The 27,719-nt window shown below is 47.9% G+C and overlaps 1 protein-coding gene and 1 long non-coding RNA gene across 2 annotated transcripts; one reads left to right on the forward strand and one right to left on the reverse strand.

The window, feature by feature from the left end:
- Positions 1–9,970: 9,970 nt before the first annotated feature.
- LOC134159302 (uncharacterized) lies at positions 9,971–18,520 on the reverse strand. Its single transcript, XR_009963112.1, has 2 exons — positions 18,083–18,520; positions 9,971–10,475 (listed from the first exon to the last, which is right to left on the reverse strand). It is a non-coding gene; the product is annotated as an uncharacterized LOC134159302 (long non-coding RNA).
- Positions 18,521–21,974: 3,454 nt separating this feature from the next.
- On the forward strand, positions 21,975–25,706 carry MAFB (MAF bZIP transcription factor B). The gene has a single exon (XM_062610085.1). It carries the CDS (start codon positions 22,634–22,636, stop codon positions 23,567–23,569), a length of 936 nt encoding a protein of 311 aa, XP_062466069.1. The 5' UTR covers positions 21,975–22,633; the 3' UTR covers positions 23,570–25,706.
- The last annotated feature ends 2,013 nt before the right edge of the window (positions 25,707–27,719 follow it).

The raw sequence follows: 27,719 nt of genomic DNA on the forward strand, positions 1-27,719 counted from the left end.
TGTTGATTTGTGTAAGCGTGATGTAGGATTCTGCAAATGAATGTAATCTGCATCAAGGGGATAGCTAACCACTAGCTAACACTTTTGAATAATGAATCCCTACTGTATCAGATGGACGCTATTCATAATAATTCCTTGCTTTTCTCATTTTGTCGTGTACAGTAGCGATTAATCAATTTGCAGTGTTATGTCACCCGCAACAAATTGCTCGCACCAAGACAAATTTATTGCTTTATGATAAAAGAACTTGTTTAGGTAGAAATAAATTAAATTTGGGGGTTGTTATTTGGGGTTGATGTTTACATATATGACCCATGCTGCACAGGCCAGCAGAGGGAAGGGTATCCAATTATAACACCACTCTTTTGAGGAGAGTTCAAAGAGATGCAAAAGCAAAGGGTATGTTTGTACAGCAAACTGGTCCTTGAAGAAAGCCAGTCCTCCTGGGAACAGTGTGCCATGAATGAGGCTCTTCAGAAGGATCTGGAAGGGTTATCAGGGAACGGAGCTGTGTGCTCAGAGTTTCTTCCATTGTAAGATGGTTTCATGCACTTTGTTCTGGGGTATCTGGAGGAGAAACATCTCCCAGGGCCCTGACTAGTGACTGGTGCTGAAAACCAAGCTCTGCTTGTCTGCTTGGGCTCCTGCAGCTGAACACAGCCTCCGGGGATGCTTCCCAAGGCGAATGGCAGAGGCGGCCAGCCTCGAGGGTGCAAAGGCTGAGTCACTTCTAGCAATAAGAATGCCAAATTTGCTGCATTTTATTTTATTTTACTTTATTTTACTATATTTTATAATTTTATTTTAGTTTAGTTTAGTTTATTTGACTATTTTATTTTATTTTCTATTTTATTTTATTTTACTTTATTTTACTATTTTATTTTATTGTATTTTGGTTTGGTTTGGTTTATTTTATTCTTTTTTTTATTTTATTGTTTTTATTATTTTATTTTACTTTTTTCCCTTTTATTTCCTTTTATTGTATTTATTTATATTTCCTTTTATTTTACTTTTTTTTTTTCCTATTTCCTTCAGCCTTTGACAGGCTCCAATCTCATGTCAGCAGCTCCTCCATAAATCTTGTTTTCCTCATCCTTTCTCCTTCTCTGCAGAAATCACTTTGGCTCTTTCTCCCTGAGTTAAATGCTGCTGTTACTTCTCTTTATTTGCTTATTTCTTCTACTCTCCACTTTTTCTCATTTCTCGTATTCCTGACCAGGCATTTTCTGTAGCTCTGGATAATGCTTCTCCTTTCCCTGCTATTCCCTACTAATGTCCTTGTCAGCCTTCTCCTGCACCATCCCAAAAGACGTTTAACTGAGATTACCCCCGGCTGGAACTGCAAGACTGAGAAAACCCAACATGCCAAATGTTTCCTACACGCACACACACTCCGGTTTGCAAAAGTGACCCAAAATCTTGAGAAAACAAAGGAGAAGGAAAGAGGGAAAAGGGAAGAGGAAAAAGGAAAAAAGGAGAGAAGGGGAGGAGAGAGGAGAGGAGAGGAGAGGAGAGGAGAGGAGAGGAGAGGAGAGGAGAGGAGAGGAGAGGAGAGGAGAGGAGAGGAGAGGAGAGGAGAGGAGAGGAGAGGAGAGGAGAGGAGAGGAGAGGAGAGGAGAGGAGAGATACCTGGTGTCTGGGTGCGAGGTAGGGGTGTGAAATTCCCTGCGGTATATAACCCTGTGTGAGCGTTTGAGAGCATACACACAGTTCGAACACCAGTGTGGACCGCACCTGAAGAAATTATATACTCCTAAAATTCAGATCAAAGACTGCCATTAAATCCAAGTTTCACCAGGGGCTGAGAGTTCATCCAGACTTTTACCAGCGTAACAGCTCTCAAAGGGTTCTAATGTTAGTCAATGACGGCACAGTAATGGTCTATTAATTAGACAGTTTCTATCAACACCCGCAGTGTGATTTTATTACCCATGACAGCAGCCAGCTTTTGGTAGCAATCTGCCCTCTGAATCAGGTGAGGGAGCATTCATGCTTGCTGAATAGTCTTCATGTATGACGGTATCTGGTGAAATCAAAGTTATTTCATAAAGCTTTCTCACCATCACATATTCCTGGATCAGGGGTTAAAAAAAAAAAAAAAAGGGAGAAAAAAAAAGGAAAGGAAAGGAAAAAATCATCCCAAATAATGCTTTTTTAAAATCTTATTCCTGGTTTTAATCCATGATGACCCATTGCACTGAAGCCAGGTGGTTCAGAGTCAACCACAGCCATATAAGAAAGTATACAGCAACGGACAGCTGAGGGCTGTGTGTCAAAATTAATCACATTTTCGGTGTAAAAGAAGCCTAAGTAATTTTATTAGGGTTTTTTATTTGCATTATGGCAGTTTTGCTGTCACGGCCCAACCACAGAATAATCACTGTCCGAGCAGTGTATGTGGTGCACTTCTACCTGTGTTCCAGTGAGAGGCAGGGCTGGGGCATGTGGATAAGCATACCCAAATTCGTTTCAAATAACTGCCAATTTAGCACAGTTCTCAAAACAATTCATTGCTCCTCTCCTGCTCCCCCATCTCAGAGCTGCCCCAGCTGCAAGGGATGAGCTGGGTCAGCTCCACACATCTCTCACTTCAAGCTCTCTTTATGCTGTATAATATTCCCTTTACCAACACGAAGTGAAACACATGAAGCTCTGGATCTCTCAGTTTAAAAAGTTACACATTGCAGTTGTTGAGACCTATATTTTTAAAGGAGAGGTTTCTTGAAGAAAGAAGGTAACGATCATTTTCAGATTGAAAAACCAAGGAAGGAACATTGAAGTATAGAGTTAGAAAATCTCAGCTGGTTCAGTCCATTAATTGGAGATATTAATTCCTACAAAACAGGTAAAAAAATACATAAAGAGGGTTTATCCTTATGCACATTAGTTTGAGGGGGGAGGGCCCTGTGTTTCTCTTAAAGTGAATCAATGTTTTGACAAAGCAGATATTTACACTCACACATTTCAAACCCTTTGATGCCCACGTGGGACTTGGCCTCACAAACATGGGTTGCCAAATGCATATTCATTACCCTCACAATTGGCTAATCCAATTAAAGAAAGCAAGAAAGAGAAAGGAATCAAGAAAGAAAGAAAAAAAATCAATGTCCTGGTAGCATACTTATGGAGTCATTTATTGTAAACATGATCCAAGCGGCTCATTCCAGATGCACTACTAAAAGCTTAAAAAACACTGGCATTGCTTAGCCCCGAGTCAAATCCTGAACAAAGAAAGGGCCTTCAGCCCAAGCCAAATGGAAAAAGGGAATTAGAAGGATGTTACTCATTCATTACTGCCTCTTTAATCACTTAGAGGTCCAATTAAGTATAAATCATTAGTATTAAGTTACTTTATCCAAGACTCTTTATAACACACATGACTGGATTTGAAGGGCTCTCGGTGGCTAGATGTAGTGTGAGCTGAAAAAGGCAGTCAGATGTTGGCTTTCCCCCCTCCTTTTCCCTTTCCCCCTTGCTATGAAATTGATAAATGAAGGCTGCATTCTAGGTGCAGCAGTAATTTCTGTAGTGCAGTCAAGTGCTAGGTCCCTTGTCTCCTCCGAGCAATGAGGCCACCGTCCCCTTTAATGCCTCAGCCTTCCCCTGGGCTGCCAAGAGGCTCTACCAGAATCAGGCACCGCTTCATTTCCATGCACAAATCCCCAGCGCAGGAACCCTTTATTCATTAACAGATCCATCCTTTCCTGAGGAAGGAGGTGGAGGGAATAGAAAAACCAAGAGAGAAAGTGGCTTTCATCCCTCCCCTGGTCTCTGACTGCTGTTACTGCCAGAATCTCTCCCGAGGAGTGAATCGGCTTTGGGGGCATGTTAAAGACATGATGCAATAGCATCCTCGAAGATGTCTTCCTCTTCCCTTCCTCTTTCCCCCTTTCTTCCCAGGGAAAAAATTTCCCCAGCGGCCCAGATCACTGTCTGGGAAGCATATTTCCTTCTAATCGGTTTTACAGCTCTTTTAAAGTAATATGTCAGATCATTTTCCCCATATACATAGTTAATGAAAGTAACCCTACAAATTCATTTTAAATAGATGGAAGTTGTTATAACCCTGATCTGGAATTTATTACATTCATTACAATCTTGCTGAAGTAGGTAATGTAATGGACTATTACTTTTATTATCTTTTTAATCCCTCAAAATTATTAGGAACTGACTAATATTTGGCATCACCCTGTTAATGTTTAAACAGAAATTGATATCTTCATTCATCTAATAAATGATGGGGTCTTTTTTCTGCAGAAGAACTAAAGCTGATGTTTTTTTTTAACCTGAACTAGACCAAAAAGATTTCTAAGTAAAATCATAAACTGCGAATATAATAATTGTATTAAATCAGCTTTTTTATCAGGTTATGAGAACATTTTCCAGAATCATTTTCATGGCCCCTGACTGCCCGCGAGCAGTCTGGGCCCCATCGGTTTCTGCAGGGGATGGATGGATTAACATTTTACTTCAGCCGTCAGCCCCTTAATCCAGCTTTTTGCTTCCTGACTGACACGAAGCAAAGTGTTTCACAAAACTCCTCCCACTCAAGACTTAACCACCCAAGAGCAGCATTTTTCAGCATTATCCTCAGATGCTTTAGATTGGCCACCCCAAACCATCACTTTCCTGCACATGTTCTTTAACACGGTGTTCAGCTTGATACCCAGTGGGATGTAATTAGTCCCACCTTAATTCATGACACATGCTGCCAAAAATACAAGCACTTCCTTCACATCTCCCTTGCTCTCTGGTAGCAATGCTTGCAAGTTCACTGGGCAGATTTGGTTTCGGACTGAAGCAAGAGGCCCTGCATTGCATCATCCTTTTTATGGGTTAAAGAGTCTTCTGGGGGCTCTTTCAGGGCAGCAGATGTGAATACAAGAACATGGTAGAAGCCTTCCAAGGCCCATGTGTCCTCACACGTGCAAGCACGTGTGTGCAATGCTGCTTTTGGGACCTGCAGCCTGTGCAAGCTGAAAAGCCCCACCAGAAAGACTGGGGTGCAGCCTGGCATCATGCACAGGGTCCCACGGGCCCTGAACTTTCCACCAGAAGCAGTATGGACTGCATTAAAGCCCTCATCTGCCAAATGAGTTGACGTCTTGCCAGGCTTGTGTATGCACCCATGTCCCTGGGAGAAAGCTTCCTGCTGCTGAAGCGGTCGTCAGTGTTCAGCTGCAGATGCAACGTTACGAGAGCAAGAGCAGGGTTTGGTAATTTTCTATGAGTCCCAGCACACCAAGACGAATGTCGCTGATCTCCAGTGGCAGTTGTGTTACCGACTCTGGCAGGGATAGAGTTCAGCCCTATTTGAATGGCCTTCCTGGTTTTCCACACAAAATCCGTCTCTGGCAAAAGCCCTGTGCTGTCCCAATGGCCCAGGACACACTTCCCAAAGATGTCTAGATGACAAAGTGCCATCTTTGGAAGTTATTTAGGTAGAGACTATAATGGTACAAACAAGTTTCTGAAGGGATTTGCAAAAGCACCTCAATTTTGGTTTACATTGGTGATGACGAAGGTGATTTTGAACCTTGCATAAAATACCTATTTGTACCTTTTGCATAGCTTTAGACAGCTTTAAAAAGAGGAGTCGAAGCCAATTCTAAAATTGCATTAACAAATCTGGCCCTTTGGCACTTCCAGGAATGTTCCCCAGCATGCAACCTTTGAAAACATCCAAGCTCTTTTTTAATACTTTTAATCTGCACCTCACCTTACAAGTGCTATTAATATTCATTACAGATTAAGGCCAAAATGAAGATAACAAAGAATTCTTTACAGTTTCTTTTGAGTTAAAACTGGATTTTGCAGAACAATGCAAATGAAAGACAAGAAGATTTCTTTGGATGGTAGCTCTAAAAGCCAGTTATATATATATAGATATATATTTATAGATATTAAAAAGACCTTTTTATTAGTATATAGGTGGAAAAATGCACAGAGTTGTTAGCATGATAAAAGAACTACAAAGGGAACTCACAGCATGGTTTGTTTTTAATTGAGGTGAAAAATGACAAATATAAAGATTTAGAAGCAGCCTTGAAAGCAAACCATTTTCTGCAAATTGACTGGGTGGAATGAGCATTAGGTAATGTGTATTCCCAGAAGTAAGGATCCCTGAGACAAAGCATGAAAGACAAGTGCCAGCTTTTAGTGAAAATAATGCAAATATTAGCAGGAAGAACCTGCTTGGGCTGAATTTACAGGAGCTTGGGAAATCGTGCAGAAATAACCAACCTTCAAACTTTTACCTGCAATATTCCTCTTCACATACCCCCATGTGCCAGTGGTTTGTGAGTAGATGGGGTTAGAGATGCAGCTGGGCTGTCTGTACTGGTTATGATGACCTTACTCCTATTTGTACCAGCTAAGGATCTGTTATGAACATAATCATGTTTTATCCTCAAATGTTCTCTCAAAGATCAATCATTTTAATCTCGTGAACCTGAACCTACTGTAGGCACCTGACCATAATAATCACTGAACCATTCTGGTGCTGTTCGCCGCAGCCTGCTCTCAGCTCCTGGACCACACATCCACAGAAAGATGCGGCAGAGAGATGCTGTTTACCGGGACCTGTGCACCCCTAACTACACTTTAAAAATAGCTTCCCTTTTTGTCTCCCTGCTGGTTGTAAAAAGTCAACAAACAAATAGATTTGGTGGGTGCTTCACAGAAAATCAAGTCTTTTAGCTGCACATTAGAACCAATACTTTCTTGTCCTGCGTTAATGCTGTCCATGCTTTATGATCTGCCGCTGAGACAGAGTAAAAAGCACAGAGGAAAAGAATCACTTTTTTTTTGTATTCCAAATACTGCTTTAATAAGACTGAAAGTCTCTCTCTTTCTCTCCTTATAGCCCTACAGCAAATAAATGGAGGTGTCAGCCCAACACTCTTGTAGGTTTAAACTGAATGGAAGTGTCCTTTTGAAAAGCTTGTTCTGTCTGACAGTCCTGAATGTGCTCCTATTGCAGTTCCTTTGAACACCCAGCTTTTCTGTGTTGGTGCTCTGCTGACACGGCTTTTCGTTGAGTTAAAGATTAACAGAATGCTACAGAATGACAGGACTTTGTGATAACTTAATTGCACAAAACATGGCTGTTCCTGTGCAAATCGGAGTATAATTGGACACTAAGAAATTACTCTCCCTGTACAAAGATGGCAAAGTGGATATTGGACACACATGTGGAATAATAATCTTTTACCTTTTATTATGCTTGAAAAACACAGTTCATAGTTTTCATGATGAGTGTTAGACATGCATCTCATGCCATGAAAGTATTTGATTATGTGCATTAAACATAAAGTCTGAAAGCCCTAAAGCCTCCTTCGTTTTCAGTACGTTCTAACTGCTGACATTGGAATTAACATAACAATGTGAGAGCTCTGCAATATGCTCGTAAATTGTGAATCATAACGGACATACCTTTCAGAGGTCCCAGGGTATTTACCAGCTAGAGAGAACATGGCAGAAGCTCTTTGAAATGAGAAAACAGCAAAGAAGTTCCCTGCAATTTTTTGTTACAGTTAGGTTTGGGTAAGGGGAAGTGTGGGGTTATAGCTTCATATAAACAAATACCAAAACCCAGATAGAAAAATTATACTATCATCACAAAAGGAAACCGTTTCAAGGCAATTGCTGCAACCCAGACTAAAGGGCTGTGCTACAGAGCAAAAGGAAAAACAAGGTTAAAAAAGAAAGTGATGTGTGAGGACCACAGAATGGGTGAAACTATTTACGGAGCAATTTAAGACTTTAACTATAGCAAGGGATCATAAACCCAAGTACATGAGCTAAGCCCTGCCTCATGTGGAAAGAGCACAATTACAGTGCTTCCCATCCTTCTCCCCCAGCGCTTCACTGCGGAGGCCCAACACTTCAGGAATGCTAAAGCACAACGGAATGGAAATGGTATTGGAACAGAAAGAGCCTCCCGAAATGAACTGTGCGCAGCCCGTTGTGTTGGCATGATTGATACTGGAGCATGTAGGTGTAATGAAACTGATGCTGTCTCTTCTGCACCTGTGATTTATTGAGTACAAATTTAAGATGAGAAAAGGCCCCATACCAGGAGCTGCATCTTCCCCCTCAAAGAGGGTATGGTCATCCATCACCAGCCATTGCAAAAGGCCCAATAGTGAGCGGCTCATCAGATGAGCCAATAGTCTCTTTGTTGGGATTCCTAACAAGTGTTGGATCAGCAAAAGTCTATTTAGGCTGGTGGACCTTTCAGGACCAATTTGTAGTGGGTCACTGATTCTGCTAGTGTATTATCTTCTTTACTACTAGTACCAGTTGGGCAAGCAGCAAAGATTAATGATTTTAGCTGCCGACTGTTTGTGGCAATCTACTGTTTCTGGACCAAAGATTAAGATTTTTTCATGCTTTACTAGAAAGGACACACCTTTTATCCTGGACCCGTTTTTATGTGCTGAGTTCTGTACAAATAATATATATTAAAACAAAAAATAATAGGCATCTCAGCTGCCTTTCTAGTGGCAATAAAAAGGATTTTTGCTGGTGCATAGCACAACAGAAGAGGGTTTTGCAAGGGAATAATAAAACTTGAAGATAAGAGTAAGTTTCATTCTCATTGGGCTAGAGAACATGGCACAACACAGATCTTTTTCCCATCCCTCAATACACAGTGCTGAGAAAATGCAAAGACCTCCCTCCCCCTCTTTAAAAGAAGGGGAAGGAGGGAAATGGGGCTCTCTATAGCAAGAGCTCATTCTCCTGGTTGATCTTTCATTATTTTTCGCAGCTGAAATCCCCAGTATAATGGATTTGGACATAGTGCAAAATAACTCAAGCCGCATCCCAGAAGAATGGATTAGTGCAGGAGCCCCTTGGCTTTGGTGGACCTGCCAGGGCGCTGAGTGGCTTTGGTCACTTCTGAAGCCAGTTTCTTCAAAAATGATGATGCTGTGTCTGTATCACTGGAACAGAGCAACACAGAACAGTGACTGACAACTTCCAAGAAAGCAAACAAGGGAGGGGAGAGACTTTGGTTAAATGTGTCTTTTCAGAGGTATGAACTGCCTCCCATCAGCCCATTAGCAAACTCCGAGATAAGCTTCCAAGCTCAAGGGGTGGTGTAGGAGGACACTGGGAACTTGCAGAGAAATGCCACAGGCTCTTTATTGTAAGAGACCTGGTGCTGCTTAGCTCCTTGAGCCGAGAAGAGACAAGCCACTGCTGAAGAAATTGGAAGTGGAAATGTAATGACAGCCAAGTAATTCTGCTGTTGGAAAGAAGAAGTGGCAGAACCAGGACAAAAGAACCCCAAGCTGCAACACTTCCAGAAGCTCCGATCCAAGCTTTCACTATCAGTATTACCTGCCTGAAGCAGTGCGATGTGCTAGAGACTTCCCAGCAGCTGGGAAGGAGGTTGCAGCTCTGTCAGGCAAAGGTCAGGCCACCAGGAAGATAGGAGGACCCAGCAGTGAGAAAATGGTACCGGCACCAGCACAATCCCTGCAAAGGACTCAGCAGGAATTGATCTTTGCAGAGGGCTTCCGCGGCACATGGGTCAGGGCTTGGGTGAGCTCTGGGAAGTCCTGTGAGCTCCTGCAGCTTTCCCAGCCCCTGTGAAATTAAAGACATTGCACAGCAGCATTTCCACAGGAAAGCCCAGGATTTTCCCTCAACTGAAAACCAGGACAAAGCACCCAAGTGCGTGAAAAACGCACTCATCAAGGATCTAATTTTTAAAGGGAAGAATTCTATAAATGACCTAATATAAAAGTGATCTAATTGTTTCCACAACTGCTTCTGAAATTACCAGGGCCTTTTCTCCTTGTTTGTCATTGTTCATGGAGTCATAAATCACAACCCGGGCGATCACTCAGCTCTTGACAATTTGCAGCTATACTACCAGGTCTAGTGTTCATCCGGGCTGTGATCACTGACAAGCTGTTACTTAGCAGTTGACAGGTTCAAAATAGCACAAACTGCAAGGTTACCACCAAGTAAAGAGCTTTTAATTTCTTTTTTTACATGCTTATCTTCTCCTGTTGCGAGCACTATCAGAAAACATGGATATTCCATTCTATGTTGCAAAATCACACTATGAAATCTGATGTGAATATGAGTTTCCTTCTGCACTCTTTCCTGAAATATTGAGCTATTTCATAACTCAGGTAAAGGTCTCTCATTTTGAAGGACGCTTATTCAAACAAGTTTTCCATGTGTTACATGGAGGATGTTTTCTTACTTTGACTGCTGAAACAGGCTTTCACCAAAACCAGAAAGCATGGAGAACTGAAGTTTTAGGAAAACTGTCAACCTTTCAGAAAAACAAACAGCACAGCGTTGCATCTCACACCTTCTTATTCTGTGGTGGCCGTCTCTCTGGATTTATCCTTGGTGGCATTTGGTTCCTGGGAGAGAGGTGCTGGAGCCAGAGCTCCTCTGTTGGAAGCGGATGGGAAAGCTGCCGGTCCCGTTCAGCTGCCTGCACAGCGCTGTGGCATAGCAAAGCAAACAGCGTGACTGGCAACAAAGACAGGGTGATGACATATGTATTTTAAATCCCAGCTAGCAAAACAACAGTAGGTGTTTCTCAAATTTGATCCTCCGGATGACAAACACTCTCCTCTCTTTTGTTCCCCAACATAATTGAGCTTGCCCTTTTTGCAGCTGTATTTCATTCCCTGTTCACTTGCAGATGTGTTTTGACATTGCTTAGTGAGCCTGGGCTGTATTTTAAACACATAGTTAAGGAAACTGGGGTGCATCTGGCACTGGGAAACACCACATTGGAATCTCTCTTCTCCTCTCATATGAATGGTAGAAAGCGTCCTGCCTAAACACATCACAAATAATCATACCATATTTAAAGCTCAGACTCATTCCTCTAGGCACTTTCTTGGATTTAATACCATCAAACAACAAAAAAAAGATACTAAATATTAAGTTGAGACCATAACTTCTGGGAAATTCCCTGGGCAGTCTTCTTTTTGGGATGGTCATCCCATGTACTGCAGCTCCTTTCCTTAAGGAAACTCTCCCATACCCAGGGAAAGTAATATAAACATTTTTTTCAATGAATCATCGGAGAGTGAGCTAACCTTTGCTCAGAAGGACCAAGCACTTGACAGAAAGTTGGGGCCAAGGAATCAACTTTCCTGACCCATGAAAGAGCTACCAAGAAACTCATTTAATAACTGAGCGTTGGCAAGGGGAGAGACAGTGTTGTGGTGTACATCTAAAGCAGCTATGTTGGAAGAGAAATGGGCATTACCTGTGGCAGGAGACAAAGTTGTACAAAGTCTTTTACAGTAGGGAAAAGTGAAGAAATGGAAAAAAAACCCAGCTTGTGGTAATCTTGTAGTGCAGTGTTTTGGGTGTTTCTTTGGGTTTTTTAATCCTCCTTCCTGGGAGGACATAGCCTTTTTAGGTGTTCCTTCTTTGATTTTGGCATGGTTTCATGATGCCTTGGAGCACAAGTGGAGGACACTGGTAGGCAGTGTGCTAGGTAGGGGTCAAGCACTAAGCTCAAACTTTTCCCAAACCTTGGCTGGAGAGCAAAGGCATCTCCTCATGGCCTGGAATGGGGAGGATGTACCTGTGGGAGAGCTACATGCTGCAGGGCACTTTCCTGCGTCCTCCCAGCTAAGGTACAGGTGATGGAAACATTCCTTGCCCTTGCTGGAAACCCGTTAGATGTCAAGTCCTCCTGCTTAAAAATTAAAACACCCTGAATGCAAAGATCCTTTGCAAAGGGCAGAGCTGTAACAACCGGAGACTTTGCTTCCTTTTCACTCCGAGTAGAACATTATCGTATCCAAGTTCAGACTTGGATACAGCTTCTTCCCTCCTGAATTCAAAGGCAAAGTGCACAGCTGGCCTGGGATCCGGTCTTCTGTCTACAGAATCCTTGCCTTAAAGGAAGATCAGATCTCTGCTGGTGGCACTCAATAGCTAGAGCAGAACAAAAGGGCAGCTGGTCAGAAATTGCTCCATGAACCACAGCGGGCCTCCGAGCAAAGCCAAGCAGCAGCACTCTGATGTCTTTGCATGGAGACCTGGTGGAGCACTTAGGGCAACATGGCATGAAGCAATGTGTCATCCTTACACCAAAACAGAGTGAGCCCCTGTGTAAGGGGAGTCCAGGACACAGGCTGAATGCACACAAAATCATCAGCTCCAAAGAGCTGCTTCCAGATTGCCTCCCTTCCAGAAAACTACTACCAGCCTTGCATATGCACCTTCCTTTAGATATTTAGGGTGATGGAGCAGCAATATCCCAGCTCTACCACAAGAGATTTTTAGCCAGTTAAGGAGGCACAAAGAGGGCAAGTGACATGACCAAGGCCACAGAGGAAATTAGTGGCAGGGCAAAACCCCTGATTCTTCTCCCACTCCCCCCCAATTTCCATTAGTTGCTCAAACTCCTGGAAGGTTGTGCTTATAGAAACCAACAGGAGTTTCAGTGGTTTAAAGGTCAGGCCCAAGCATAGCAAAACCCAGGGGCAAAAATGGGCTTCTCCTCTCCCTTCCCTCCAGCAAGTGTAAAGCCCAACACTCCTTCACTGGAGTCCCTTGAATAAAGAGAAGCTTCTGGGAGCACACTGAGCAAATGGGTTATTTTGAAAGGACAAGTTAGCTCTATAATTTGCCTTCACAATGTGTTCTGCACTCTAATTACAAATGCAAACACAGTAATTGAGAACAGCATCATAAAACTCTTAAGGAAGCCATAAGTGATATAATACATGGACATGTTTACCATTTGGTGCAGCAGGATGCCTCTGTGATGCTTTCCCCATGCTTAAACAGGGTGGAGATTTGCTTTTCTTTCATAAAGTTAATTCCATGAGAGCAATTCTTCCCTCAGCCTCCCTGCTCCCGAGCCTGAGTCAGTTAAAATACAGCTGCTGGAAAACATTTCCTCTCTTTTCTCAAGTGAGAAAAACACCTTTTCCTTTGAAAGATAATAAAATTGTTAATTAAAGCTGTTCTAAAGGGAATCAAAAGGGGAAGATCTTAGTGTGTTCTCCACCTGTCACCTCCCACTCTTGCCTGCAATGGCAAATAACTCAGTAGAGTGAAATACAGAAGGGATTGAGGGCTGTACTGCTGCTCACCCCATCTAAACTGTCCTTGGGGAGACTTCAGTCCTTCCAGTGGTTCACAGTAGAGGGGCTCCCCATGCAGCTTTCCTCCAGGAGCCCACTGCCTGGAGGTAACCTTGATGCTCTCCACCCGTTGAATGATCTCTGCCATGTGCTGGGTGTGGAGAGAGTTCAATGTCCCAGTTTTTCACAGTGAGAGAAGGGTGAGTAGTTTTGGCTGATGAATGGCAAATGAAGTCAGGCAAGCTGCTCACAGGCTGGCTGAGAGTTTTCTGCATGGATGGACAGCATCCTGCCCATGGTGCAGTCCCACATCCTTGCCTTCATCCACTTTTTCCCTTTTTGCCCTTCCTCCTCTGTCTCTCAGATCTCCCCTCCCATGTCAAACTGGGGTCCTGCTCCAACAAAGACTTCTAATCAAGGCAAAGTCTATGGGCTTTAAAAGGCTTCCCAGAGAACAGAGAAACAGAAGAAAAGTGTAAATATAAATGTAATATCAACCTTGTCCTCTGGAAAGGGCCTTTGGGATGCTGGTGTTAGGGAGGAGTGAACAGGAGGGATGCTCAGTTCTTCAGGGAGTTCTGCAAGATGAATGGTGGGACCATTTGCAAAGGAACCAGGTAGCAACAAATATACCAGGAGAGGATTAGGGCTGGTGTGCACTGACAGGGTCCTACAAGCTTCCCTGAGCTTAACAGCTGCTAAATAACATGACAAATCATGTGATTCAAACCAGAAGGGTTCAACCTGCCGTTGGAGGTTGATGCAGACGGGTGTCCTCTGCCGCTCGCTCGCGCACACATCCCGTCTCTTTACATTTGCTGAAAGCTGCTGTGGCCTGAACTTCAGAGGTGCTGAGTGCCTGCAGCTCATCATGACAGGCTATACATCAAACCCATCACCTCTTGGGAAACTTGATTGCCCTCATGGAAACCCTCGTTTCAGACATTTAACCGGTTCCTACTGGCTTCAGCCAGCCAGCTAGGTTTTGGAATGCATCACTTCATTTGGGCTGTACTAATCCTACAGGTGAAATAAATCCAAGTCCACAAAGACCAGGGTAGGAATCTACTGAAATGTCAAGAAAGGTATCAATTAAAATAAAACATACCCCAAAATGCTGTTTTTAAAACACTGAACCAATAAAAATAACTCATACTTGGCTGGTTAGAGCTGTTCATCAGGTGACTTGCTGCTGAACAGATGTCTCCAGCTGGGAATTCTTGGATGAAATTCTCTATCTTCTCCTTTTTTATATATAAACTACTTATTAAAGAAGTACTTTAGAGGTTTGAAACATGTGTTAATTCAAGCCAGGAAAAAAAAAAAAAAAATAAATCAAAACAGAAACCACACGTAGATTGCCAAGAGAGAGGTTGCTGAGGTGTGATCACAGCTTTAAGGGGTGAAGCTCTTTATGTGAATCTTTGAAGGATGAAAACGCAGTTATTAAAACCCCTGGAAATACAGAGTTAAGGCTGAACATACACAGGGCACTCATTCTGAAAGCATGGAGACCCCTAGAGAAGGCTGTCCATGAGGCTCTATTCTGGTTTTCCACACTGCTCAGAAAACATACAATGTGGTAACTCAGTGAGTACATGGAGATTAGTTCACAGCAGTTAGAATTGGGTCTTTTTCCTAATTTTTCAGCCACAATGGGTGTTAATATATATTAAAAGCCTAATTAATATCTGTCTTAGTACTTAGCCAAAGTCTCTGCCTGGAAAAGGAACAACAGAATCTGATATAGGATGGGTATATATTGATTGCTGCAGGAGCTGTTTCTTTTCTACCTTAGAGGGTACATGCTAGAAATTTTAGTGTGCATTTTGCCTCCATTAACATACAAGGAATTGATCCCACCAGAGGAAAACAAGGTGAAATTATTTCCTATGGTACAGCAAATCTGAATTGTCCGTAGAATTGCCATTAAAATAGATGCAGAAACGAAGCATCTTTCCCTGACCACCTCTCATTCTCGCTGCTGCCTGCACTCACTCTCACTGCTCCTCTCCTTGCTGTGTTTTGCTGTGAGCCCTCTCTCCAGCCAAGGAGATGTGGCCATTATTTATGGGATCTCAGAATGACCCATACAGCATCCAGGCAATTTGGCTGGAGAGCATTTAGCTGGGGAAGCAGTGGGTGAGAACTCACAGCAGGGCTGTGTTGCCTGCACTCCTGCACAAACAAATGTCACTGCTCTGCAGAGAAGCTCTGGGAGCAAAGAAATAGAAACTGCAGCTTGCCCCAGGGACAGCAGTCAGCCCCATCAGCCCCCCCCCATGCCCTGGCCCAGCCCTGGTCCTCTTAGACCTGCTGCTCTTGACCCTCAGGATCCTTGTAGTGGCCAGTGATGGGAACATCTCCAGCTTTCCTAGGGCCTTGAGGGCTAGGGAGGTTGAAGCTGGGAGGTGTTCACAACATAGAAGCACACAGCACACAGCTAAAACACAGCTTTATTTCCCAAAGATGAAATGGCAAGTTGCACTATGAGCCAAATATCTTGCTAGGGCAAACAGAGCATAATTTACACTCTGAGGCTGATTTTAAATCATTTGATCTGGGGCTATTCATGGCTGTAGATCTGTTTACATGTAAAAGAAACAAAGATGAGGAACCTTTCTCTTTCCTCTGTCTGGGTAACAGCCAAAGGAGTGTTCCTCGGACAAACAAGGAGAACAAACAAAAGCACTTGCCCAGAATTATTCCCTTTCTTTGTTGTATTTCCTCTTCTCATGTTTAGGGCTTAAGAATGTTTGGGGAGGAAGGTGAAGGCTTGTGGAAGCCACCTCGTCTCCAGTTTAACTCATCTTTACCTCTCAGAAATATGCAAAAGGACTTTAATTTCACTGCATAACAGCTTTCTACTAAATACTTTCCTTCTGCACCTGGATCTATCTGTCAGGGCTAGCATAGGAAGGTAGCTTCATTTCTTTAGGTGAATAGAGACCTTAATTCCCAAAGAACACAATATACCTGATCCTTCCTCTTCTGATCAACAGGAGCACAGAAGCTGCTAACCTGACCAGTACATCAAAAAGGAGCTTGAAAACTACTTTGAGCAAAAAATGCTAACGGTGCATCCTTCTCCTGTAACGGCACTGATATTAAATCAGGAAACAGTATAGAACAACCACAAGCACATATATACAGGGGCTGTCAAAACAGAAACAATACAAAATCCCTAATGGGGACTAAAGGTGCAAAGAGCAGAAAGAAGAACACGCAGCACAGGCTTTATGATTATATTTAAATCCTTATGCAGCAAATGCTGGAAAGGGAATTCCAAACATTTTCTATATATAAGCAGTTTTTTTGATCCAGGACTTTGTGGAGTGAAAAGGAATTACAGATCAGTTGGAATGAAAGGGTAGGGGTCCCTGGGGGTGCTGGAGCATGCCCAGGGGCTGCAAGGGCCCCTGATCCTGCAAGGGCCAACGGCTATGCTCAGCTCAGTGTGAACAGCCTCCTGGTGCTGCAGTGCTGGTCCTCCTGAATAGGTGCTGCATGGTCCTGAGTTTCCTCAAGCACAGCTGAGGCCCTATCTTCCTTCCCTCCTTCTTAACCATCTAAAGCTCTGATCATCAAGAAAGCCTCCAGCTGAGCCTCTTGGAAAACAGGCAACAGGCTGAGGGCAGAAAGGGATGCTGACCTTCTCTGGAAGATCTCCTGGCTGCTCATGACTTTGTGACATCAGGTACAGGTCCAGGACACTTCCCCTGTCTCCCTGACATCTCTCTTTTCCATATCCCTTACAAGGAAACCAAACTCTCTTGGGAAGATCACTTTTCCCACCCAAACACCTGTGCAGTGCCTCTGGATTTGCAAGAGAAGCAGATAAGCAGGAGAGAATTCTTTTCTAGTAAGATGTGGTCCAAGTTCTGAAGTGTTGGAAAAACCTTTGAATGGCACAAAATGCAACTGCAAGATATGACTGCAGTAGAGTTCTTGAGCTTCTGCTGGCTACTTCCATCCCAAAAGGCAAGTTCTGATCACTCAGAAAGGTTTTGGTGCTGCTTATTAGTAAAATGCTCCTAAAGGGGCTCTGATAATGAATTCAGCATGCCCTGGATCAAGTGGGAAGCAGAACTCAGCCCAGCACAGGAGCAAAGCTGATTCTAGCCAGGTTTGAACAGGGGATTTTGTGCTTCTGGCTCAGGTGGTTTTGCTAGAAACAATTTTTACCGTGGTGACAAGGGCAGCAATAACATGAGTATGTATCAGAGAGGGGCCTATGCTGAGACTGCAGAGTTTGGAAATTATGAGAAAGAGACACATTCTCTTGAGAACAAGTTTGGATTGACTCATTCAGGGGGCTAAGGCTGTGAGAAATAACCAGAAGAAGAACGTTTCTGCTGTCTGCTTACCTCCCTGCCAAAGACACCCTCATGGGACGTTGTAGAAGAGGGTGAAGTGTTGCCCTTTCAGCTCCAATACACCTCCTTTCCCCCCCCAGGGCGCAGCCAGACCCCGACCCGCTGCCGAGTTGCGCTCGTTTCTCCGCACACAAAGGCAGGAGGCAGCAGCCCCATCCCCACCCCTGGCCACGCATCCCTGCGGCGCGGGATGACCCCAGCAGCGGGGGCTCCCCGGGTCCTGCAGCGCAGGGACGCGGAGCATCGCCCCAGCGAGCGCTGCCGCGGGGCCCCCGGGACCCCCCTCCCGGAGCCGTCACCGCCCGCAACCCCCCCGGCAGCCGCGGGGTGCAGAGGGAGCTCGGGACGGGCAGGATTCACCTCCAGCCCCGGGAGCAGGCCCTCACCACCCCACCCCCCCCGGTCCCGACACCGCCGAAGGCACGGGTTTAATTAAATGTTGTGCTCTCAAATCACACACTTCCCCCCCAAACCGCGCCGTCCCGCACAGCAACACCCGCAGCCGCTCTCCGGGACCACTCGCACCGAGCCCAGCCCCAGCCCCAGCCCCAGCCTGGATGTGTTGCTGGGGACTGCGAAGTCTCGGGGAAGAAATATCCCCCCCCTGCCACCTACCCTTCGGAAGTGCTGCTCCGCTCCCTTGTCACATATCCACCTGGGAAAACCTGGCTAAAGTTAGTACTGGGATTTGCCCCGCTCCTAACTGGTTCGAGGCTAAAACCTTGAAGAGGTCCCAGTTAACCCAGGAGGGTGCGATAGCTTATTTTGTACTGCAAAGTTGCTCTGAGACTGCCCAAAGAATGTTGCGCGCTTTACTTTGACGATCCCAGCAGAAAAGGGAAAGAGAGAGAGAGGAAACAAAGACTTATGATCACCATTAGTAATTTAATCCTAAATTCGTGGGCCATTCCCATCAGCCCGAACAAGCAAACATCAACACTTTCCTTTCTCATGCCCATCTATCTGCGATAGATGATTAACCAGGTCCCTCGCTGCTTACACAGGGAAATACATCCTGACGAGCAGCACGGTGTCTGCTTGCAGTTTGGGAAATTAAACAGCGGCGGCGGGGGGGTAAGAATTAGGGAAGTGACAAAGCAACCCTTTTCCTGCGGTGGTGCGGCTGCTGGACAAGGGGGATTCTTTAACAAAGCCCCCATTTCAGCCACTGTGTCCCACGAATGCGTTGGGGTGAAGAAGCTAATTCCAGGGCGGGAAGTAGCAGTCAGCTGCCAAACTCGAGAAGCGCTTCCCGGAGAACGAGTGGAAAATACATATATAACAGTCCTATTCTTTATCAGTTACCTGAATCTGCCGCTTCAAAGAATTGGGGATTGGGATGGGCATCGTAAATGTGTAAATGTCACCTCCCGATTCAGACAGAAAACGCCCAAACCAAGCACATATATATATACACGCTATACATACATACGATGTATATATAATATATATAAGCTTCTCCAGTTTTGAGGACGAACTTTCAAATTTCAGGGACAAGACACTGCGATGACACCCTCGTTTTCTTTGAACTCTTCCCGATTTTGGCAGGGAGTTTGCGAAGGGGAAGGTGGGGAGGAGGGAGACCTGGAAGAAGTTGTTCTGTGCTCGGAAGTACCCTTCAAAAAAACGGATTTAAAGCATAAAAAGCTAAAAAGAGAAATAAAACCAAGCCACTGGATTATCAGCTTTGGAGTGCTGGGAGAAGGTCGCAGTTAAACACCGATGCCTCGGAGGGGTCGAAGGGGAGCTGACGGGTACCGCTTTTCCTCCGCGGACGCAGAGCGGACGGGACGGGTCGCGACGGGACAGAACGGAACGGGTCGGGAAGCCTTCCCGCGGAAGCCCGGAGAAGGAAAACCTTCTCCGCGTTGACCAGCGGAGGCTTTTAGGGTGCGGGCGGCCGCGCAGAGGGGCTCCCCCAGCGCGCAGCACCGAGGCTGTGGCCGCCCTGCCCCACGGAAGGGAAACTCGCTGCTTGCTGGGCTGCTCAGCCCAGGAATCCTCCTCTGGTGCTCCAGCAACATGATTTCTTCCCCAGCCCTTAAGAAATAAATAGGTAGCACGGAGGAGCATCCCCCCACCTAACATACACGTCCGAGCGAGGATAACCTCGGGTGGATGAGTTAAAAGCTCTACAATAAACAAAATTGGCCTTTAATCGGGGATTCGGGGCACTTCAGCCAGCCGCGCAGAGCCGCAAGTTTTGCTGGATGTGTTTCGTAAAGGGGAGCGAGGGATGGAAAAAGCAAAGGAACGGACTCAAAAAGCGCCCCGAAATTTTATGACGGTGAGGATGGACGCGCCGAACTGATCTGTCATTCACAGTTTAAAAGACTGAGCAAAAGGACGCAGCATGTGTGGACAGGGAGATATTCAGATCGATGCTTCCTCCGCCTTTCAGTAGCTCCACCTTGTGAAGATACCTCAGTAATTATGAGAAGGAAAAGTATTCTCTAGCTAATGGCAGGTTTCTCGGGACTGCTGCTCAGCTCCCCGAGCTCGCCAGGGTCCCCTCTCCCCCGCTGCCGCCGGTAACGCTTAACGTGCAGGTACAAATACCGCTCTGCCCAGCAGCTTCCAGGACCTCATAAATAACAACGGCAGAGGACCGGCCGCGGGGTCTCTGCTCTCCCCGGCCCTGGGAGGCAGCCGAGCTGCTGCTCCGATCCGCTGGCCCGAGCGGCCGGATCCCGGCCCCCCCCCGGGCCCCTCTCCTCCTCCCTGCGCCTCCGGGCCTCTCGTTAGCCGCGGAAAGACGGCGATTCCCCAAACCTGGAACTGATGGGAAAGCAGCAGTGCGGGGCCCGTGCGGACCCCGGAGCCCCAGCACCGCCGGGGCTGTGTCGCCCGGGGGGAACGCAGGGAATGCCGGGGACGGGGGTATGTCCAGGCGTGGGGAGCCCCGGGGCTGGCCGCTATCCACTGGGAGTGATGTTCACCCCGAAAGCATCGCGGGGAAAAACTCCAGCAAGGTACTGCCACCCGCGATGAAGCCGCTGTGCTGAGAATGGGGTTCACCCAAATCCCCCTCCCGGGTCCCCTCTCCCCTCTCCAGCCCGCTGCCGGCGGGAGGGACCCCCGGCAAACTTTCTGGGGGGTGAGGATGGCACTTGGGGCGACTTTCACCTCCTCGGTTCCCTGCGCGGCCGCGGCCGGCTCCGCAGATCTGTGAAGGAGCGGAAGCACCGCGGCCGAGCTGCGGGCATCTCCCGAGGCTGCGACTAGGGCTCGGCCCCAGGGTTGGGAGGGGGAATTTGGCAGTGTTATCCTTGCTCCAGAGAGGCAGCTCCCTCCTCATTCATTTCTGGGGCGCAGCAGATCTACAGGTCTCGAACTTTTCCGTTCTTCTGGCTAAATAAATTGGGGTGGGGGATAAGGGAGATGCTGAAGCGCAGCTCCGGAGCGGCGCGGCCGGGACGGGACAGCACGGGATGGCAACAGCCCCGTTCCCGTTCCCGCTGCCGGTCCCGATTCCGCCTCCCTCCGCTTCTTTCCCTTTTCTCCTCGTGTTTTTATCCCTTGAAAAGTATCTGTTATTTCTGCAAACGGACACTTGGGGTCGCACTTTCTGTCTGTTTGAGCGTAAAAACAGCGCAAAAAGAAGCCCTAATCTCCCTTAATCGTTACAAAATGTTCAAAAAAAAAAAAAAAAACAACACCAAAAAACAAAACAAAACCCCAACCCAACCAAAAAGAAAAAAGAAAAATCCTGTTACCGGACAAAAAAAAAAAAACAAAAAAACAACCCAAAACAAAACAAAACCAAAACCTAAAATCCCTGCACGGCCAGTGCTCCTTTGCATGCAGGCCCTCACGCAGGGAGCAGCAGAGGAAAGCAAACACGGTCCCCTCAGAGCTGAAATGTAATTATATTTCCTCCCTTCTCTCCCTAACATTTGCGGCGGTTTGTGTCAATGCCTTTGCCTCACTTTAGGGACAGATTCGCTTCCTGTCACCGGGAGATTTCCCCGGTAGTACGCGGGGAGCTGCCCCTCGGCCGCCCCCAGCCCCAGCGCTGGCTCCCAGCCGGACCCGCTCACATCGGGAGCGGCCACAGAAAGTTTGAAAGGGGCGATGGGAATGCGTGGAGCGGGGCGCAGGGGGGTGAGTGTGTGACCAGCTTCGGACGTGCTGCGGGACGGCAGCGGGCACGGAGGGACTTTGTCACGTTTAGAACAAAGGGACGGGAGGGAGGGGGATGTCCCCAAACCCCCCGCCCCGATCCTCCGGGGATCGCAGAGACTGAGAGGGGTGTAAGGAAGCGCAGGAGGAGCGGTGCGGTGGAGCCGAGGAGCGGGCGGGGAACGCCCGGCGGGGAGCGGCGGCCGCTCCTCCGGCGCTGCGGAGCTGTCACGGCGCGGCCCGTGCCCGCCCCCGGCCCGCCCCCGGCCCCGCCACCGCCCGCCCGGCCCGGCCCCGCCGCTGCGCTGCCATTGGCGAGGCCGCCGCCGGCCCCGGCCCCCGCCGCGCTCTCGGCGGGCACGGCCGTATAAGAAGCCAAGGGGGGCTGCGCTGCGAGCACAGCTGCACAACGAGCGCTGGCGGCGGCCGCAGCGGAGCCCCGGTCCTGCTCGTGTCCCCTCTCCTCCTTTTTTGTTTTCTCCCCTCCTTCCTCCCCTCTTCCCTCCCCTTCCCCCGCGCCGCCCGAGCCCGCCGGCGCTGCCCGGCACAGCCCAACACCCAGCGCGCTGCCCCGGCCGCCGGCCCGGGCTGGAAAGTTGCGACAGACTCCGGTGCTCTGCACCGCGGGGGGAAGGCTCCGGACTTACAAAACCCAGACGGTTCGCACCGCTCTGCTTCCTGCACAGACCCGAAGGCAGCATCTTTGTTTTGTTTTGCTTTTGCCCTTCCTCGCTCCTTTCTCCTTGCGACCGGGCGCGTCGGTGCCAGGAGCTGCTGCAGCTTGCGGCGCGCTGCGTGCTCTCATACAAAAGGGCAGGAGACATCCAGGCGGCCCCGGCTCGTCCTTGGCTTTGTTGTCCTGACTGAAGAAGCTCCAGAAGCCGGGAGAAGGAGGCGGCGGTGGAGGGGGAGCGGAGGAAAGGAAGCGAGAGAGCAGAGCCAGGGCTGGTTTGGAATAGGGGAGCGCGGGCAGCCCCCTGCCAGGCTGCGCGCTGGGGTGAGGTCTCCAGCCCCTCCGCCGGGAGAGGTGCCCGCAAGACAGCGATGGCCGGAGAGCTCAGCATCGGAGCCGAGCTGCCCACTAGCCCCCTGGCCATGGAGTATGTCAACGACTTCGACCTGATGAAGTTCGACGTGAAGAAGGAGCCCCTGGGCAGGAACGACCGCTCGGGCAGGCACTGCACACGCCTGCAGCCTGCCGGCTCCGTCTCCTCCACCCCCATCAGCACGCCCTGCAGCTCCGTGCCCTCCTCGCCCAGCTTCAGCCCTACTGAGCAGAAGACCCACTTGGAGGACCTGTACTGGATGGCGAACAGCTACCAGCAGATGAACCCCGAGGCGCTGAACCTCACCCCGGAGGACGCTGTTGAAGCCCTCATTGGGTCCCACCAGGTGTCCCAGCAACTGCAAGGCTTCGAGAGCTTCCGGGCCCACCATCACCACCATCATCACCATCACCAGCACCACCACCAGTACCCTGCCGTCACTCATGAAGACCTGGCCGGCAGCGGGCACCCTCACCATCACCACCACCATCACCACCAGGCCTCTCCCACTCCCTCCACCTCCTCCAGCTCCTCCCAGCAGCTCCAGAACTCGCACCAGCAGCATCCCCCCTCCAGCAGCGTGGAGGACCGGTTCTCAGATGACCAGCTGGTCTCTATGTCCGTGAGGGAGCTCAACAGGCACCTCCGAGGCTTCACCAAAGATGAGGTGATCCGCCTCAAGCAGAAGAGGAGGACCTTGAAGAACAGGGGCTATGCCCAGTCCTGCAGGTATAAACGTGTCCAGCAGAAACACCACCTGGAGAACGAAAAGACACAGCTCATTCAGCAGGTAGAACAGCTCAAGCAAGAAGTGACCCGGCTCGCCAGAGAGAGAGACGCCTACAAGCTCAAGTGTGAGAAACTTGCCAGCAATGGCTTCAGAGAGGCCGGCTCCACCAGTGACAACCCATCTTCCCCTGAGTTCTTCATGTGAGTGATTAACAAAAATGATTAAAAAGCAGACAACCCCCCCCCCCCCCCCAATCCCCAAACCTGACCCAGTCACCTTCCCCCCGCTCCCATCCTCCTCTGACATCTCCATCCATCTGTCTGCTTGACTAGAGAGAAAGGAGAGAAAAAACAGAGACTTGACTTTTTTGTTTTGTTTTTTGCAGCATCCAAGTCTTCTAGAGTAGCTGTGGGAAGAGTAGGCTGGGGGTGGGGATGGGAGAGGTGAAGTGCAACTTTTGGACTTTCGTTTGTGAGTTAGGGAGAGGGACAGAGGCAGACGCCAAGGAGAAAAGGCCAAGTGAAGCGGTTTATAGCTTGCTCACTTGCCAAACGAGATGGACTTTAAGAGAATAATAATAAAGGACAATGAACAAGCCATCTATAACGTGCTGCCTGCTTGGGAAGAGAGAGGACATACCCAGCACCATCTCATGCACAATTTACCTGCTTGGAAAAAAAAAAGAATAAATAAAAAGGACAATATATGCAAACTCTTCATATATTGCCTGCTTTGAGACATAAGTTGCAGGACTCAGATGGGATATTGAATCTAAGAAAGGAAAGAAAGAAAGAATGAAAGAAAAGAAAAAAAAAACTCATCAGTTTTAATGCCTGCTTGATTATATAGAAAAATACGAAAATCTGCATTAAAAATATTAATCCTGCATGCTGGACATGTATGGTAATAATTTCTATTTTGTACCATTTTCTTGTTTAACTATAGCATGTTGATCATCGACCATAGATTTCTGTTATTGTTTTGTTTCATCGCTAAGAAAAGCATCCCAAGTTATCAAACTTTCTACTACTTGTGCAGTTCTGTTCGTTGGTTTTGCTCTTGGTTTTCTTTTATGGTGTTGGCTTGTAAATATCTGCTACTTCAAACCGCACAGGAGAGAAAAACACAGACACACAAAAACATTTCAGCAGGCTGGTCGTACGGTTTGTTTGGTATTAAAGAGATGCTTACGGAAAAGAAGTTATGGGCATTTTGCATTAGAAAAAACAGAACAACTTCGTGTATCTGGTGCACTTTTGAGTTGTGTTTTTGATTTCTTTGTCTTAGTTTTCATTTTGGTTTTTGTTTGTTGGGGCAGAAGCCAAACCGCCCGAATGGCATTGACAAACCTAAACTTACCAGGGGAAAACTCCGATCGGTCACTAGAGACTCCTCCATGCCTTAGTGGCAGCGAAGCTCTTCCCTTCAGGACAATTCCCAGCCTGTAGCGGGGAGGTTTGGCCATGGAGTTTCCCTTCTGATTGTACACTCAGGAAGCGAAGGACGGACGAGATACTAGTTCCTTTAGAGCAGCAACTGCCCCTTGGGTTTCGGTAAAGGGAAACTAAACCCAACCAACCGCCTCCTCGACAGGAGCTGAGTCGCGATAGCAGCGAGGGCTCCCTGTGCCCCCTGAAGTCGGGTTCTCGCTGGCAGCAGCCCAGGGGAAGGGGGGGGGGGGGGGAGAGAACAAGTGAGCCCCACACGTGGTTTGAGGAAGACACACCGCAACTTTCAAGTGTATTCTTTTGCAATGATTTGTAACCTGCTTCTCTGCTTCCCTATGCAGCGAATGAACGTTTTAGCCCAAATTTATTTGCAGTTGTGTAGTAGCAGTAGTTTGGAGTCTTATGGGTGTTTTTATTACTTTGGTTTTGTTGTTTGTTTTTTTTTTTTTCCTCCTGCAGGTCAGTAAAAGGATTTACGTTGCACTGACAAAAATACCAAAATGAAAACTTATTTTTTAGTTTCCTGTTAGGATAGCTGGCACTGCTGGCCGGATGCATTTTAAGTTTGTATTAGTTTATAAATTAACAGTAATAACAAGATTGTAATGAACAGCATGGTGCTTGCAGTTTTAAATATTGTGGATATTAGTCATGCATCAGAAAACGAGCTTTGGTTTTTACTGATTCAACTGTGTTGAAATCAAAACATTGCAGCAGCGGGAAAAAAATGGTTTTTATTTCATGTAAAGTTCTGAAGGGATCAATTTCAAATCCTGCTTATGATATGGAAAATATTAAAAAACCTGGTCTATTGTAGTTTTATTCAGACTGGTTTCTGTTTTTGGTTATTAAAATTGTTTCCTATTTTGCTTATTAAAATCATGGAAATGGCATTTCTTGGAGGGAGCTGCTTCTCTGACGTCTCGTATGCTGAAAAAAAGGAGAAAAAAGTAATAAAAGAAGGGGCAGGTTTGGACCCTTCCGTGTCCCCTCGCTGCTCCAGGGGTTCAGCAGTCGCCACTCTCCAGGGGCTCACAACCGGTTTTTCCCCACCCGGGGATCGCCGCTGGACGCAGTCTTGCGCCCGCCTCTGCTTTGCCCGGGTCTCACCCGTGGCAGAGGGCAACATTCCCCCTCCACTCCCTCCTTATCTCCCCCCTGCATCCCTTATGCACCCCCTGGGTCTCCCCGCCGAGAGATGCGGAGCTGCTGAGGGGTCCCTCCCTCTGTGGGGAGCAGGAGCCTCCGGCCCTGCCGCCCCGGGCTGCGGGAGAGGGGAAGAGAAGGGTGCAGGCACGGCTTTCTCTTCTTTTCTTTTTCCCTCCTTTTTTTTTTTTTTTTTTGCATTAGAAAAGGAGAGGACTTTGGCAAGTGTGTCGTTTCCCCCTGCTCCTTTGGGATCCAGGCTCGCCATCCACTTTCTTCTCTCCATATGCACTTTATTTTATTATTTTATTTTACTTTATTTTATTTTATTTTCATTTTCACTTTATTTTACTTTATTTACGTTATTTTATTTTAACCACAGCAAGCGGCAGTTTGTCAACTCTTTAGATGCCTGTGGAGAAGGGCTCAGACACCCCCCCCACCCCGCTCCTCTCGGGGCAGGTACCGCCGCTCCCGGGACTGCAGCCGGGGAGCGCCGGGAGCCCGGAGCCGGGCTGCCGCGTGTCTGCGCGCTCCTGCTTTCCCAGCGGGAAAACCGCGCTGGGCTTGAAACCGCGCTGAAAAACCCAAATCCGAGGCGCCGCACAACAGAAAATAACGGCCCTCTCCCCGCCCTGCCTCTCCTCCCCACAGCCCGGAGCCCCCTTTGCAGGGGCTGCACAAGGCGCGTTTGGAGAGCAAACCCGCTAAGGACAGAGTGTGAAAAACAACAACAAAAAAAGGCAAATACAGTAACTTAAACCCCAAATCCCCTCTTAAATCCCAGCCGCATCCCTTCCTGGTCAGAGCCAGCTGGGCTAGGGAGCTCAGAAGGGGCCGGGTCCGTTCCAGCCCCCCGGCCACATGAGTCAGGCCGGAGAAAGACCTCGTTCCCTGCTGGCCTCTGAGGGGGGACAGGAGTTTGCAGAGGAAAAGGCTCAGGGAGCCTGGCTTGCCCTGCATAGCCTCCCCCCCGCCTGTAAATGCTATGGCTGCAGAAAGCCTGAGAGGAATATTGTTTGTGGGAACTGCCACCGCATATTAATGTCCCCTCATGCATGCATTGAATAAATCACCAGGGCTAATTGAACAACAACAACAACAACAAAAAATAGGAAAAACAGGCCTTAGAAAAGCCCTTCAGATTCCCACCGCAGGACTGTGTCAGCGCCGGGGCAGACCCGCCGCCCGGTCCCATTCCTGAGGTTTAATTTATCCCATCGGAAAAGAAAAGGAAAACGGAGCCAAGCACCGAGCACCGTCACGGCTGCAGCGCGGGCATCAGCACCGGGGCCGGCACCGGGAAGGGCCAGCGCTGGAGCGGGGCCGCGGGCTGCCCTCCTGCCGGAGCTCCGCCGTGCCCAGTGGGGCGAGCAGCCACAGAGCTGGTGCTGGGCCCGGCCGGCGGCTGGGCCGGGCTCCGCCCCGGCGGCACCGGGCACCTGGCACGGGCAGCGCAGCTGCCTGGACCCCAACCCCCGCGGTGACACCCCCACCCCCCCCCCCGGCTTCGCTCGCCATTGCTATCCCCGCTCATCGGCTTTGATCTCCCTCTGCTCATCACTGGTTCATGGAGGGCTGTTGACACCGGAGTCGGGGCACGATGAGGGCACTTTCTTGAAGAGAAAGGGGAACGGAGCAGCCCCTGTTTTCCTGCCCGCCGTGGGCTCCGGGTCTCTGCGGGTCAGTTCGGGGGTCCCCGCTTCCCACCCGGAGCCCTGCGAGAAGCTGCATGTCAGCTGCGGGGGATAAAGCATCTT

The sequence above is a fragment of the Pezoporus occidentalis genome, unplaced genomic scaffold (assembly GCF_034315485.1).
Source record: "Pezoporus occidentalis ecotype Australia unplaced genomic scaffold, CSIRO_AGI_Poc_V1 ctg144, whole genome shotgun sequence".
Taxonomy (NCBI): Eukaryota; Metazoa; Chordata; class Aves; order Psittaciformes; family Psittacidae; genus Pezoporus; species Pezoporus occidentalis.